General features: G+C 41.0%; 1 protein-coding gene across 1 annotated transcript in view; it reads left to right on the forward strand.

Moving 5' to 3' along the window:
• LOC118334334 (partitioning defective 3 homolog) overlaps positions 1-17,189 on the forward strand; it is a gene marked incomplete at its 3' end in the record, with an annotated part of 217,835 nt that overhangs the window by 155,839 nt on the left and 44,807 nt on the right. Inside the window, 2 exon segments of the mRNA XM_035670221.1 lie at positions 4,380-4,508; positions 11,331-11,618. Coding sequence (XP_035526114.1) covers positions 4,380-4,508; positions 11,331-11,618 — 417 coding nt within the window.

Below are 17,189 nucleotides of genomic sequence, written 5' to 3' on the forward strand. Positions count from 1 at the left end.
TCTCTCTCTCTCTCCTGCTCTTTCACTCTCTGATCATCACTTGGACTCAGAAGCAACACCCAGTCTGTTAGCTTGGCACAGGCAAAGATGGTCGTTGCCCAGAAATTCGAGGGCTGCACTAATTTTGCCAGTGGTTTTGTTGTGTGTGTGTGTGTGTGTGTGTGTGTGTGTGTGTGTGTTGTTGTGTGTGTGTTGTGTGTGTGTGTGTGTGTGGTGTGTGTGTGTGTGTTGTGTGTTGTGTGTGTGTGTGTGTGTGTGTGTGTGTGTGTGTGTGTGTGTGTGTGTGTGTGTGTGTGTGTCATGAAAAAGTGAACAAGCCTGAACTTAGATAAGGATCACGCTGTGACAATCTTAGTGATGTGTCGCAGAAGAAGCGCCGTGAGGCCTGTTATTGACCGCTCTCGCCGTCTGCCGATGGGTTTTCTTAGAAACTCACACTTACATTTCTTTAATAGAGCTTTGCCATGGATGGCGGGACACTTGTGCGTCATGCTCTGTTCAAGGGAACAGAGCAAAGATGCTAACAGTCACGATTTACAAACTGCTAATAATGTTGTGTTCATTGTAACTTATTGCTTGTAGTCCCAGCTGTGCATACAAATTAAGACTTGGCTGGTGGTCCTATGAAGCTCCAATGCTCATTACATACCAAGAAGAAAAGTTTAATAACGAGGAAAGTGTATGTCGTTACCTAGCTCAAATACACCGTCCAGTGGCTGGACGTCACAGACTCGGCTTATGAAGCTCAGCTCTTCTGTGATGAGTCTAAACTGGACTTGGTCGTTTGACTGTGGCTTAGCTGTACCTTCGGAAGGATGCCAATGTCAGCATAACGTAAGGATATGTGTTAACATAACTATTTTAGCACATAATCTTCTTAGTTGGCTAACACACAAATCAGCATCCACTCCATGTTGTTTTTGTTTGTCAGCATCCCTTTATGTTGGATTGATCTGGAGTTGTGGAGCGTTTAAACATTTTTTGTCAGGGATTAAAGAACACAATCATTTCATTTAATACTGGTTGTGACAAGATGACAAATAAAATAATCACCTTTTTCCCAGCAATTATTTTGTAACACTAGCTGTCACATTTATCAAATGGTGGATGGAGGTAGGACCAATAGTTCTGGGTTATCACCTGCATGTTTGATGTTTTCATGGATGCTGCCATGCTGTAATTATATTTTAGTGACATTAATTCCTGACTTTATCCTAAATTCACCACTTTCTGCCCCACGCTTTACTGACATTTTAGTGATGCCGCATATCCAATATGTCACCAGAAACTGTCCATAACACCACCAGACTTGTTTTCACTTTTTGTGCCGTTTAAAAGGATTAGCAGTGACACACGGGTGGTCTGCTGAATTGAATTAGCTGAATCCTTGACATTTTGAAGTTGTCTTTTCTAACCACAGAATCCCGTCAAAGCCTCTTTATCGATGGCGTCGGGCTCACAAGACGAGGCGGGCCTAACTGTGCCTGGAATATAAGATTATTAAATGCCCCGGTGTCACGGTTAATACTCTGTCTCGTCTTCAAAGTTTTCCCATTCAGTCATAAATCTTGCTGTGTGTTTGTGTGTGTGTGACAAGGAGAGTTTGGCTGTCTTTTAAGGGGCTGTTAATGAAAGTTAGTGGTGTGGAGAGAGAAAGTGTCAACCGTCTCTCGCCGTGATAGATCACTCCTGCTCTTAGCATTAACAGGGAGCCGTCACTCCGAGCATTTCAGGCGGCCGCAGTTAAATTAATCAGGTAATGGACCTTAGTCTCCAAGCACCCCCACCCCTCGCCATCCTTACTGCGGTTTCTCCTCCCCATTCTCATCTCTTAGTTTTCCTCAGTTTGTCTTTTACAGTCTGCAGCATCAGTATCTGTTGTTGTTCGTGGGTTTCTACGTGTCAGGACATTTCAGGAGACAGGAGGAAGATATTTAATGCATATTTTTCACTGTTGAACAATCTCCTTCACTTAATCAGTGGTTCTGGGAGAGGTTCAGAGTTCTTCAAGTGGTATTCCACTAGGAGCTATTTTGAATTGTAGAGTGAACAATGGAAACTTGGGAGCAGCTTATTGCGTCATTGGCATAACAAATCGTAAATACTCTTGGGTCGCCACGGATACATTTAATGTAAATGCAAATTTTAATCAAAGACCCTATATCATAGCTACTGCACATTATCTGTGGAATGCATAATTAAAACTCCCTTTTGGTCTCGGTCTGTCTATTCAATGCGACAAAGGTCCGCAGCCAGGGTTGAATCAGAGGTGTTGCCATTATAAGGCCAGTGTCATTGACCCCGTGGCTACCTTGACTTTTCTTTAAACATCATTTTAAAAATAAAAAGTTTTTTTTTTTTTTATGGAATTAGTCATTTTGTTAGTTATTGGATAAACTTCACACAGATTTACCCAGTACGCCAAATCACCAGCATGATGGAAAACCAGATTGAGGAGTAGCCATCTAATTGTCCGCCTTGTCTATATTTGTGAGAACCCCACATGGCGGGCAACAAAAAGACCAGATGCTGAACCTCTGGGTAGCATCTGTGTGCCACATGCACTGGATGTGTATTCACTCTTCTCGATTCACATTGATGCCAAAGCGAAGCAGGACATGTTCTGAGAGTGCAGGCGTATTCCTGTTGTGTTTTTGGCTTTAGTCCACTGCGCCACCAGGATTCTGCAAGGCAGAGAATTTGTTCCACTCCCTTGTCAGGAATATTTTATCACTTTAACAGATAGATCTGAAGTTGTCTATGGCATAAACCTGTTCATTTTTGCTGTAGACATTTTCAGGTTTTCTGGTTATGGAAGAAATGCAACACAGTCAGCGATGAATGTAGGAAAATCATGGAATATCACAGCCAGTTTTCTGGACTTTCTCTTCATTATTAGCATCCTTTCTTTCATTTTCACCTTCTTCCCCTTTTCGTCTTTGTCACAGACAATATTGCACAATTCTTTTAGATTTCCTTTCATTTTTAATTCCGACACATTTTTCTTTCACTCTCCCATTAATTTTTTTTCTCTCACCTTTATTCTCATTCAGTGTTGTTTTCCTTTTTTCTTTTCTATTTTGTTTCCTAGTGTTTCTCCCACTCCTACACACTCACGCCACTGGGTTTTCTCTACAGATTCATGAGCTTGTTTTGTTCTTTCTTCCTGTGTTTCTCTCATTGATTTTACTTTCTTTCCCTTGTTCTCAATTCTCTTTCTTCTGTATTGCTTTTACATGCACACGTTCACACACCGCTCATTTCAGTGTGTCGTTCTTCTTTTCCTCCCTCTTTCTTTCTCCTGTCTGGGCAATTTACACTGTTAGTCTTTAATTCTTAAACACACTCACGCTCTGCTTTCGGGATTTTCACTTCTTTGTTTTGTGTTTGATCCTGTGACTTTTTCTTTCCTTCACTTTCTTAACTTTCTCTTTTTTCACTTTACTCCGTCTCCCCCTTTCTTCTGTCACTTTCACACACAGACACACACACTTCTTGAGATTGTCTTTGTATTCTTCTGTCTAGTTTAGTTTTCAGTCCTAATGTTTCATGCATTGAGTTTCTCCTGCACGTGTTCATTTTTTTCTCTCTTGTTCACCGTCTTCTGTTTCTTTCATTAACACGCACACACCTCTTTGGCTTCTCTCAGCGTTTGTCTCTTTAGAAGTCGTAGATATTCTCTGCAGACCAATTTCCCTGTGAATAATCACGGAGGATCATTGTGGAAGCGAGCGCGGTGCCAAAGTCATTTCTTCAACAGGCTGCAGCTTTATACTGAGTCAATCAAGCTGAAATATCTCTGCAATGGCTCCTATTTCGTTAAGCGTACCTCCCTCCCCATGAATATAATTACCGAGATGGGCCTCGTCCGCGCCGTCTTCGTTTACCACTCCCCAACTTTAAACGAACTGAATTGGGTTTGAACTTGTGAGAAGTACTTTTCAAATGGTTCATTTGAGGGCTTGATCGACTATTATGCCTGTTGGGCGTTTTTGTGATCACAGACGTACCAACATTTTCAGCCAGATCAGTTGACTTTGAGTTACTGTTAAGGCTCTGGAGGGCAGCGATAGTAGAGAGAGAAATATCACATATTTTATGATGGTACCTGCTGCTTCACAATAGATGGATGTCTTAGTTTTAAATAATTTAAAAGATTTCCTTGAAATGGTTCCATGACCTTCGCATTTCCATCCAGTCTCTGATCCATTTCATCAGCCTGGGAGAAAATTGATCTGCTCATGCAACAACACCAGTGACTGAAATGATTTGATTACAACAGCTAAAACAAAGAAATAACAATTATTATTATTTTGGTTAAGCCTTAATACCCATAAATATACCAATAGATATTAATTGTGCCTCTTTTTGTATTCCAGGTTTGGGAAGCACCGTAAGGATGAGCGGCCGGGGGAAAAGATGGATCGTAAAGGCTCCAGCAAGTGGAGGCTAGACGAAACGCAGGTTTCAGAGGAGGAGACGATGAAGATGAGGATGGAGCAGGAGAGGTAAGGTCTTCAAAATGTAGCACCTGCTAAATGCTGCTAAATGCTGCTAAATGTAGTTTTTCTGCTAAGTGCTGCAGTGGTAAAGGTCCTTTTATCTCTGGACTCTCTGGTGTTTTGCTACTTTGGGATCAAATATCAAAGAGAGGAAAAATTGTCATAACTTTGCAGCTCTGCCGGGATATATGAATCAAAGTGTTTTTAAGCTAAAAAATGCCATGTTTTGAATAGCCTTGATCCTAATTACAAAGTGCAAATCCAAATTAAAGCTTCTAGGTCATCTCCCCTTGTTTGCCCCGTTCAGCTTTCCTTCTGTCTGCTCATTGAAGTTAAAGTGCTAAAGTTACTGGACTACAAAATGAATTTTGGCTCCGGCTTGGTGTTATATAAATAGAGCTGCATTAAGTCCTCTAGCACCGCTCCTTGCTTTGATAAACATATCTAGTTTGTGTCACACATTCTCATGTTTTTCTCTGCGTATGAGTTCATATACGCTACTGTATGTGATCCAATATGTATGGGCTGTAACGACCTCTACTCTTATGAGAAGGCTTTCCACAAGGTTTTTGAACCTGGTTGCAGAGCCATTCAGCCACAGGGGCATTAGTGAGGTCCAGCAGTCAGCATTCCAGTAAATCCCAAAGATGTTGGATGGGGTTAAGTCAAGTTCTTCCACACTAAAGTAAAACTAAACCTTCCTTCATGGACCTCAGTTTGTGCTCCGGGGGATTGCCATGGTTAAATACAACAAGGGAAGCACACTATTGTCTATCACTCTATGCTGTAACATAAAAATTCCATCAGTTTAAAATAAGGGGACTGGCCTGAACCATGAAAACAGCCGTGACCAAAAGTACACAAAAGCATGTGGACAGAGGTGTCCTGCCTGACCGCAGATTTTACTTCTGCAGCATGATGAGCCCAATGGAGGATTAAATGGAAACAAGTGGTCTTGGAAGTCCTGACCACAGTTCAAGAAGTGTTTTCACTCTTGCTTAATAGTCAGACTGAAGGAATTCCCTCTGACATTTTATAGACTAAACACAGTGGATATGCTCTACTATGTAAATAAATGCTGTTTTGCAAAAGCATTCTGATTTATCAATGGTTTAATAAATCAAGAATTTGTGTATTTAAAAAATGAGTGGCTGGTCTTTAACTGTTATCGAGTGAGCGCCTAAAACCAAACAGCCCCAAGACAGCAAGTCTGTTTGTCACTGCATTACTCTCTCCCTCTCTTCACCAAACTAAATGTCAGTCGGGCACTGTGCCAGTTCTATGGGGCGGCGGTTTATAAATGCCACGGCCGTTACAGCCCTGCCAGCTAATTAATTCCCATGCTCTTGGTGTAAGGGCAAGAGCCATTTCTTCCCTCAGTTGCTCGTTATGAAAATTTGGTTTGTAATTATTTCTTTACGCCTGCAGAGCAGATAGTCCAATAATATGATAATTGCCAAGTCTTTATTTTTAATTGGCATAACGTTAACGCAAATGCCATGTCAGATGATTTGGTTGTTATGGTGGATATCGTTAAAAGTTCAGAATGGTTCTTTTGTATGTTAATCCAATCCGTTGCTTCTCTGTTTTTTCTTGTTCTCAAATATCGAAGTCACATGCATTAATTAGCACAATGGAGTTTCAACGAATTTGGACAACTGAAGCCTATTCAGGACTGCTTAGTGGTATTTTAAAAACACAGATATACAGGTGACACAGATAACATGCACCCTTTTAAGATTTACAGTTAGGTCACATACAGTGCATAACCCCGATGTATTTAGCTGTATATTTGGTTGTTACATTTTCCTTTTATTTCTTTGTGTGTCCTACAAGATGAAACTTTACAATCTTGTAGGATTGGGAATGTAGGGTTTATCATTGACTTAAAAATCTATTAATCCAGATTTAATTGAATGCTTCATGAAGCCACTACATACTACTGTATGTGATCTAACACTCTTTGTAAGAGGTAAGGCTGCCTCTCATTACAAGTAGAAGTTGAAGTAGATGCAGTGTTTCCACCAATCAGATTTCTCTTTGTGGCAGAGCCTCTGCAGTACCTGAGAGGTGTTAGTTATTTGTTCTTTTGTTTGTTAGTGTGTAATGGTTTTGCCATGTGGGGTGCAAGAAAGAGCTATGGGAAATTAGGCAAAATGGTATATGAGGGAAAAAACCCAGCCAAATTAAGGTAGGGTGCATTCACAGAGCACAAACTGCCTTGGGATTGTTCACAGTAGTTCTTAAGTCAATGCATTAATTATTTTGTTCAGCATTTGGTGTTTGACTCACTCCACCCAAGCATACCTCCTCCTTAAGCACCTGCACAAGCATGCTTCTTGTTTGTATTTAACCACGAGCTGAAATACACTGATATTGACGGCGAGATCCCACAGAGGATGTGGGAGACTGTGGCTGTTTCGGTGGTAAACAATGATCCATTTAGCTGTGTTTCACCAAGCTGCTCTCCCAGTGTTCAGTTGGGAGCTTTGGCACCTTAATGCAGCGCGCCTATTGATTGGCCACAGCCAGAGGCTATGGTTAATCCAGCTGTGATTGACTAGATGAATGGATTTCCTCACTGTTCTAAGTCTCAAGTCCCAGTGGACTCCAACTCCAAGCCAGACAAACAAATCTAGACAGACAGCTCAGTCAGTACAGTCATGTTTGTGGTGGAAAATCGTTTCCAGAGCGGATGAACATGAACATGAACATGTGGAAATAATTGATCATTGTTCATATTACAATGTTTGGCCTGAATCAGATCAGATTTCATTGATAAGAAACATTCACAACAATTTGAAAAGTTTAGTTTTGACTACGTTGGGATGCACCAGAGCTAGACTTTGGATTTTCTTGATTATAACTGAGGCACTGGCCGATACTGATGCATTTAAGGTTGATGGATCCCTGAAAAGGCCATATTGATAATCTTACTCCAGTTAAAAGATCTAAAACCTTCCTTTGCTTTGTACAATGCAACATAACAGACGCTTCAAGGTATTCTACCTGGCATGATTATTACACCTATTTAATTGACCAGGTACAGAAGGTTACCAGATGACATTGGACTGGACTTTCTTTAGTCTCAACACTGCTTGTGCCTGAATCAGCCATTGTATGACTTCAGTCAGTGTTTTAAGCCAGCAGCCATATGACCAAAGGGTAAAAGTTCAGTCTATACAGCAGGCAGTGTGCTGTATATCATGTAATTGGTTCCACTGACCTTCCCTTGACCTAGCTTTCTAACTCAGGGAGGATTAACAGTATCAGCTCAAGTCTTGCATTTCTGTATCATTTATGAGGCACAGATAAATGAGAGATTCTTAAGAACGTCCAGATTTATGTGTACAATATGTCCTGGACCCTCTATGTAACTGCTTTGGCCTAATATGAATGATTTGCTGCATTCCCCTTCCACAGCAAGTGCTTCAGAACGGGCTAAAGCTACTTGTCGCCAAATCATGAAACATTTGTAGATTTGTTATCAATCCAAAAAGACTTTCAGCAGCCATCTTATCCCACTGGACCTTCTCTTTTCATATACTTCCTGCCTTTCACTGTGGTCTATCAGTTGTGTCAGCATTACCGCTAAGAGGAAGGTTTATTACACAGTGGGTACAATAGCACATAATGGACCATTGTTCTGGCTTGATGTGGTAGAAAGGTCACTCGTCAAACACATTTCTTCTACCATAATGTCCCATCCTGCCATTTCTATACCCTTTTATCTGCTGTCTCTCCCTCTATTTCTGCTATGCACGGTTTTTGTTCAACCTCGGTCTCTCTACCTACTTCTCTCGTTCCTTTTTTTAATCATTTACCCTTCATGCTGGAAGTATTTTCATCTCTCGTCAAGGTTAGTCAGTAGAAAGAAAACAGGGTTTTCCTTACATAAATATTTTGGGACTGAAAGGGTAATGATTAGGTCAAGTGTGGTTTTCCTTCCTGCCCCATTTCAATCAACGTAATTGTATTTGTACAATTGTACAATTTTAGCAACATTGCTTTTTAAGTGCTTGTCATGTTGACACAGATAGGAATATTCCACTGCACACTTCCTCCCTGCAGACTTTAAAAAGACTTGTGAATGTGCTTCTACACTGTCCTTATCAAAAAATATCTAAAAACGTATGTTTGTGCAGGAAATGAATGATAAAATGTAGATGGATAAACATGCTAGTGATAAATGGATATGATCAAAAATATTTTGGTATCTTAATTTTTCTTGGTTTTAATGATTATAATTAACTGTGAAATATTTTTTTTATCTCAGTATTAAAAACCTGGAGTGCAGACAAGATTTGTTGATCAACTGAAAATGAATCTGCCACAATTTCTATAATCTATTGTCACCTATCAAGCAAAAATCTGAAGACTTCCTGCCTTTCTTAATTTTTTATCATCGGAAATGAAATATGTTTGGTTGAGCAATTGGAAGACGTTACCTTGGACTGAGGGAAAGTGAGGTGTTTTTTCACTATTTTCTGACATTTTGTAGACAGCATATACATACACTGTATATACACACCACAACTGGTTCAAAACTGCATCCTTCCTCACTCAGAAACTGGCCCTGTTGACCCGTCCAGTGCCTCGGTATGGGAAGGGGCTGCACGGAGAAGGCCAGGCGCTGGATTGGTATGTCTGGCCTTATCTTATCAGCCACTGTGCTTGTGTATACAATCAGTAGCTGCTCCCACTCCTGCTGCTGCTGCTGCTGCTTTCTCTGATGGAAAACACTGTTTCCTCTGGGTTTAAAGATAGATCTCTCAAGGGCCCTGCTTCCTTCTGCGCTATTAGATAATTGCTGAGTTCACAAATAGTACAGACACAGCTTGCAAGTCCACAGGCTTTCATCTGACATGGGTTAAGTTGTAGGAATAAGTACACATTTTGCTAAAAAAGATTGTTCCAGATTCAACAGGGGGCTGTTAAAGCCATTAAGTTCATTACCAGCCTCCTTTTTAGTTGTAAAGTATTTCCACACATTTCCCGTTTTTTTTTTGGTAAATCCACGTTTTGTACCTACCCTTCAATGGGGAGCCCTTATTAGACTTATTGTTTCATTATGCACAGCATGCAAATTTTCTGGAGGAAGCATTTCAGATTTTAGCCCGCTGAGTGTTCAGTGAAGTTGCACCCCCTACCTCGTCACCACTACGGCTGTCCCATTCGCTTTCCCACTGCCATTAAAAAGGGGCCTGGAGAAAAGAGAGCAGTATGATAATTGGTAGTTGTAAAGCTCTGATAATTGGCAAGGCTGTAATTACGGGGCTGCGTGATAGGTAGTCCCCCTGCTGTAGAAAATGGTGTTGCCAGTTATTCACAAGATAATGGCCTAAAGAGAGAGAGTGCATGTGTGATTTCTGTGTTTGAGTTGTTCTGTATGTGAGACAGAGAGGTGTCAAAGGTGTGTGTGAGAGAAAGTCGGTGAGAGAGAGAGAGAGAGACACAACATGGTAGCTATACATGTGCTATACAGCACTCTGTGAATACAAAATGCTGCACTTGTATGAGATGTTGTGGGGGCGAGAGACTATTTTACATTGTTTATGGTATTATTCAGTGGGGGGAAAAAAAGCATAAATAATAGACCACATCTTCTCTCTCTTCTGTAATGGAAAGTTAAAAAGGCCCAATAAACAATGCAGATGTTGCAATGTGACACCTGAGATTTACAGCGTCTCTCAGCTCCACAGTGTATACACTACAATGCCTCAGCAACATAAAGGTTTAACCTGACAAAGTGGAAACCAGTAAGGCGGCAGTTTCAATTTCCCATGGAGCAGTTTTAACCATGATTCATAAAGCATTTCACTGCCATTCATGTATTATATAAGTAAAAAGTTCTGTTCTTCCTGTATCTGTGATTTTGTGAGTTAACAGAGTATAGAGTCAATTACATAGTTAACGGACAGTATTCTCTACAAAATAATTTCTCATAATGCGCATCTACAAATAATTGTAATTACCAAAAACAGTATATCCCTCTACGGCACCAGTGTTTTCTGAACACAATCTAACTCCCAAAACGAACATATGTCATTTGCAATCTTGGGATATCAGCCACTGCATTTTGGGGTTGGACAGTTTAGATTAAAACACTATCATGGCATATATCATTTCATATTGTGATAGAAATATATATAGTGATTTAGTATGTATAATCTATTGGAAATTCGATGGAGAAACCGTTTATTGAAAAAGCAATCAAATTGGAATGTCTGTTCTTAATTCTACAGTGAATGAAATACCTAACAATAGGGCCATGGTGGTCCAAAGCAACCACTTGGACTTAAAAGGTCAGTTTGGCTAAGTGGCTAGCCTACCTTTAGATTTAAACTGAATCCAGTCAATAGCACAAGCTCTTTCATTTTACCAAAATCCTCAGTGACATTAACTCTTGCCTTTTCATTGGGCTTCAGACACTCTATTTCTTTGACTCCAGCAATCGAGGCAGATTTAACTAAATGACACGTTTTCTGCTCAAAAAGATTTGTAAAGCTAAAATACAACACTGTTAGAATATTTACAATAAAGAAAGTCAAGTTTATTCTTCTTTCCATGGTCAGTCAGTATGAATAGAAGTGTAAGCTAAACGTAAATGTCATTGGCTGGACAATAAAGCTTCATTTATTAAACACTAGAAAAGCAGATTTCTACTGTGGTACAAATCGATATATTTGGGATGGCAGTATCCATTAAAACAATAATTAATGCATTACAGCATCAAAACTGAATAGTCATGTACTTATATTTGACCCACCATAGTCTTAGACTGAAATCCTTGATTTTTAGTACCAACATGTCTGTTACAATCTTCAGAATCCAGGCCAAGACCAGGGAGCTGAGGGAGCGTCAGGCCAGGGAACGGGACTATGCCGAAATCCTTGACATCAACCGCACGCCGGAGAGGTCCTCCGAGGAGGAGCACCCGTACGCAGGCATCAACCCGCTAAACAGCTCTGTGGACAGCGGGCACAGCCGGCCCCACAGCCCCCGAGACGATTACCCCCACATCCATCCACACCACCAGCACCAGCACCAGCACTCGGATACCCTGTACACCCAAGTCAGCAAAGCCCGCAACGACAGGCCTCCATCTGCAGACAGGTAGGGGGGGTTTATTTTATAAAAGTCTTACAGCTTGGTGTTTGGGGTCAATCACTGGAACCAGATTTTTTTACAGTTTTGTTCTCTTTTTAATACATTTTTTGAATTCTTACAAACGCTCAATTTGGGTCATATCCTTTAGTTCTTCTGTTTTCCCTTGAAAAATGTATTAATTACTTGCCAACAGTCATGAATTCCATTGGAGTCACAATCCCCCTCAGATGCCATTTCCGCCCAAGCCAGGTGACAGGCTGCCATTCATGGTTCGGCAACCTTTTTACCTCCAATTCAAAGCGCAACCCAACCAGGTATTTCAGTAAAAGGTTTGTCCGGGCCTGATTCTGCCTCACATTCCCAGCTCTCGTAACTCTGAGGCAGCATTATTGCGCAGAGACAGCAGGCAGGCTATCACACCTGGAGGAGAAAATAATCACAGCAACAGAAGGCAGGCAGTAAATGTCAGCTCGCCGACTGCTAGACACAATGCGCCGTTCTCGGGGGGATGTGGGATTACTCTGGGGAGGCAGTGAGTGAATGGAAACCTTTAAATATCCGTCTCTCTTTCTGTCTCCCTTGACCTTTCTACCTCTCTTTCTTTCTGCCTTTCGTTCTCATGTTGATTTCACCTTGTTGCCACCTTTTCACTTTGCTGCATTTCCTCCATTCCTATCCCTTTCTGTGAAGCATTCCTCCTGAGCTACTAACATTTCACACCTTCTATATCCGTGATTGGCGGCTGTCGGTCATTCTAAAATGATCACCCAGTCCTGGCATGGAGATTCTTTCCTCTGCGCAGTCTATCATGTATTTATATACAGCAGCCAAACGGCATTATAAAGCTTACAACCCAAAGCAAAGTCCACTGCAGAGCCAGCCAGCCAAATAAAAGCTAGAATGTTCTAAACGCCTGCACCTTGTCAGCAGCAGCAGCAGCTGCCCTCAGCACTGCGGGTCTGTGCAGAGTTGCTTCCTAATCCTCCCTCGATCGATGACTGGAGAGATTCGTAGCCCCTAAAATGGATTTGGGAAACTTGAAGCCAGTGGAGGAAAGCCTCTAGTGTAGCAGAAACATACAGTAGGCAGTGCAGGCGAGTACATCCACAGCTGAATGAATGGGTTTGTCTTACTCGTGGTTTTCACGCATCCCCAGATGGCCCAAGCAGCATGTGTGTGTACTTCGAGTGCTGTAGCTCGTATTGATTCATAATTCATTGTGCTGCTGTTGTCGCTCTATTTTTTTTTTCTTCTTTTAATCCCTGATGTGGTCCTATGTGGAGGTATGCAGATGCACAACAGAAGATAATATACCAGCATGACAGATTTATTTAATTAGGTGAGGGAATTCACTCATGATTTAGAGTCTAATCTTCATTATATTAAAGTTTATAGCTTTTCACCACATAAGCAGTTTATTTTTCCCCCTCAGCACTCCACTATGAGATTAGTATTTTTGTTGTATACCTCTTTGGGGTGAATAAGTTTTACGAGAAAGCCTCCCCCCTGAAGCCCACAGCAACAAAAGCAGGATAACAGATTAGCGCTGAAATTATTCCGTTTTTGTGATTGTTTAATCGTTGACGTCATTCATCAAGCTAAACTTTTAAGTATTCCCTAGTTCCTGCTTTTTAAATGAGAGAATTTGTCTTTTTTGTCTTTTATGTAATTTAAAATTTTAATTTAGAGGTTTTTGGCTGTTGGTTGGAAAAAGCGAGCAACTGGAAGACATTATCTTTGGCTGTGATGGGCCTCATGACTGCAGTATTTGTTTACAGTTATAGGTAAAATAATCAGTCTGAAAAACGGGTACATTAGGCAACAATTAAGTTTTCAGTAGTTGGTGTCCTAAAATAGATAATCATGATCACACAACCTCAATAGTTCATTACACTTCATTGCACTCCAGGCTTTGGCTAACTGTTCCACTGGACTTCAGAGACATCACTCTTTATTGCGTTTCATTTTGTTACACCACAGAGAGATTAGGCTGAGGTAATATTGGTCTTTCCAATTAATATCAGCAACAAGTCTCACTTTTATTTGTCTTTGGGGCTTTTAGAACACAAAATGTGTTAAAATAATGGAGAAATAATGTTCTTTACGTGACTATGAACACAGCCATTATATTTCAGTGTTACTTTTCATACTGTACATCTAGTCCCGTCAGCTAACCACACTGCCCCAGACTTGAAGCACTTGCTCTTTTCAAAAGGCTTTGATTACAGCAGTGTAGGTGCCAGGGACATAAACTCCTTAAAGATATTATGTTACATTCCTAGATCCCCAATGGTAAGAAAAATATACCTCCTGAGAGAACCAGGAAGCGTGTTTCCTGTTTCCTGTCTGCCCCCTACTGAACAGGAAGTGAATTAGACCCTGCCATGCCAAGCACAGGAGGGAGGGAGTCTCACCCGACGGTGGGAGTGTTTGTTATTATGGGATTCGAATGGCAGCACGGACTGATATCAGAGCTTAAGCATTGTGGAGATTCGATCAAAGCAATAACATGTCCATAGAAACTGAGAGTGTAGGAAAATGTTATTTTGTTCCTACACCCACACTTTTTAAATGGCAGGCATGCCATGAAAAGTGAAAATGTAAACGGTCTTAGATTTCCTTTGAGTCAGCTTGCTGTGTGCTGGATTTGCCTTTTGCACTATTCAAATCAGTAAATGTTTAACTGGCTGAATCTGTGTGGTTATTGTTTTGGTTCATTCAAGAGAGGCAAATTGATCTTTCATGCTGTATTTTATAATCATTTAAAATCCCAAATCAAGCATGATATGGCCTTCAATATGTCAGTTTTATATTGGTGTTTGTGAAGCACTTTTGTTTTTGCTGCCATGTTGTGGCAGCAAGATTATGACTCAGAATGAAACTGAAGGGGTCAAAGCTATGGCAGAGAGATTTGTAAGTGTCAGCGTATAATGATAATAATATTCTGTGGGAATAATACAGGAGAGTAATACGAAGTGAGACTCAAATATGACACAGAGCAAGGCGAAGCACTGCCTTTGTTGCTGCTCCACAACTTTTAACTGTTACCATGACTCCTGCTGCCGCTACTAGGGATAATAATCATTAACATCGTCATTCTGATCTTCCTGAAGCATGTTATCCAAACTTGTGCTGGCCAAGAGGAAATTTTATCCTTTAACCCTGGAACTATTCACTTCCTTACACAACCCATTTAATAACAGGACCAAAAGTTTTCTTCAGTGTCCAAATGAGAACACCAGAATCACATCACCCCTATATTCTGTCAATTCCCCCTGGGGCCGTAACACGTACAATTGCCTCTGTTAGCATCGTAATGCTCTGCAGTCCAAGAGGAAACAGGAAAAAAAGACAACATGCAGCTGCATAAATATCCATTGGAATTCATTTTTAATTGCCTCTTTTTCCTTCAAACGTAACGCTGTCAGAAATTTCAATTTAACTGCAGAGGTTTGAAAACAAAAACAACTAAAGAGGCTAGAAGGAGCTTCAGAAGCCTTTGGGAGCAGTCTGCCGTTTCCTTTGCTTTAAGGAGCATGACCATGAGGACTGAGGGCTCAAGCAGTCTCCTGCAACAAGCCTGAAACAAAGTTTAACTTCTTTCGTTTCAAGTCTGCTCTGTAACATTTGCTTTGAGGATTAGACGAGTTTCTTAGATGTCTTTTATTTATATTGGAAGCTACATATTTTAACAAGGCAGTAAACTGGAGGTTGTGCAGGTTTTCACAGAAGCACTTGATGTTTCAGTCGTGTTACCCGTTGTGGTTTATTGTGTAGGTGGTACGGTGTAGTATCAGGTTGGGAACATGATTTTTTTTTTTTAAGTGTTTCTGTTTTGGCTCTCAACCACGTTGCATAACCTTGCTGCTGGGACACTGGTGGTCTTTCTTTCTCCCTTCTCAACTTGCCAAGCAAAATATTGTCCAAAGCTTAGTGTTTTTATCTACCTCAATGTTTTCCCACCATTACAGCTAAAAAAAATATTTCTCACTGGGGTCCCGAAGTGTACCGTTGGCATTGGTTAACATTTGTCGCCATGTTATTTTCCCTAAACACTCTCAGAACTGTAAATTATGAAGTCATGGGAGATGACTGGCACTCTCGGGCACCATGTGTGTTTCTTTGGCTGCAAATTAATAAGCTGAATTAACTAAAAACATATTGCAGAAGCCGCCAGCGTGTTATTGAATAGCTTTATTAGCCCTCAACATTTGCTGCCTCACACTCCATCCCTGTTGTGCGAGTGTAAGCGTGCAGAGAGCCAAGTGAATTAGCCACCATTGTTTTATTTCCCTCACAACTACAAGGCAGCAGTGAATGCTGGGAAGGCTCTGAGGGATTTGGTGTGATTTGATTCTCCGCCTTTCCCGAGGAGGCAACGCTCTTATTGAATCGGCTCCATTACATTTCATCTCCACCGGGGGAATAAGGGGGCCTCAGAGGGAGCGAACGCGGTCGTGTTGTATCACAAACACACCAGAAACAGCGATGCAGACAAACAAACAGACAGACAGCCGTCGCCTTGCAGCTTCTCACAGACTGATAAGATGGTGTGTGTGTGTGTGTGTGTGTGTGTGTGTGTGTGTTCACTTGTGTGCATGCATTTGCACTTGACTTCATGTATGCTGTGTGCACACATTGTTTGATAGTCTGTATCTGTGCTGGTGTTTGTGTCGTTCTTTACTATGCTTCGATGCAGGTGCTTCTCTTCCTTTGTTGGTTTTTTGTTCATGTGGACATGTGTATTTGCTGGAAATGTGGAGCAGTGAGAGTGATAAGTCAAAGGTGGTGTGTGTGCATGTCTGAGCCACAGATAGAGTACGGTGGCACATATGCTGCTGCACACACAACGCTGGTGCCTTCTGTAAGATTCTGTAAGGATCTCTGTTGACAGTGGATGAAACAAGTGCTAGATTAACCAGCAAGCTGCCCCGGGACAAAAATACGCTGTGGGCCCCTGTAGACTCTGCGTTCCTGCCACTTTTCTGTGCGTTGTGTATGTATGTTTGAGTACACATGGCAACTTCATTATAATTTGCCCCCGGCCCCAGAAACCAACCAGTGTTCAAATGCTGAAGTGTTACCTGCAAAAGGTTTATTGTGTGTCAGCTTTTTGAGCATTTGATTAAAACATGCATTTGGGAATATGCACCATATAAGCATGATATCAACTGAAATATTTAACCAAAAAAAAAGACTTTGACACAGTGCCTTGCTACAGTACAGGGCCTAATAATTTAAATCACTATTTTAAGTCAAAGGGGTTGCTTGTTGTAAGAATTATCACTAAAAATAATTAGCACTACCCCTCAGCTCTAAGCAGCTTTTTAGCCTCTTTTAGCTCAATGTTTTAATTTTATACCTTTATACCTATACCAAACAAAGCTCTGATAAATGCTACGACTGCTCAGCACCAAAACTGCAGATGAAAGTAGCCCCTAGCTGGTGAACAGTGGAGCATTTAGAAGTAAACTGAAGTAAAATGAGCATGAATTGGAAAAACCAAGAAGTGAAATGAATAGGGAATTGTTTGCTAACGCTGACTTTCTTTGATTATATGTCAGTTGTGTTATCCAC

Source organism: Morone saxatilis, unplaced genomic scaffold, assembly GCF_004916995.1.
Source record: "Morone saxatilis isolate NCDOM2014 unplaced genomic scaffold, NCSU_SB_2.0 Contig23, whole genome shotgun sequence".
Lineage (NCBI taxonomy): Eukaryota > Metazoa > Chordata > Actinopteri > Moronidae > Morone > Morone saxatilis.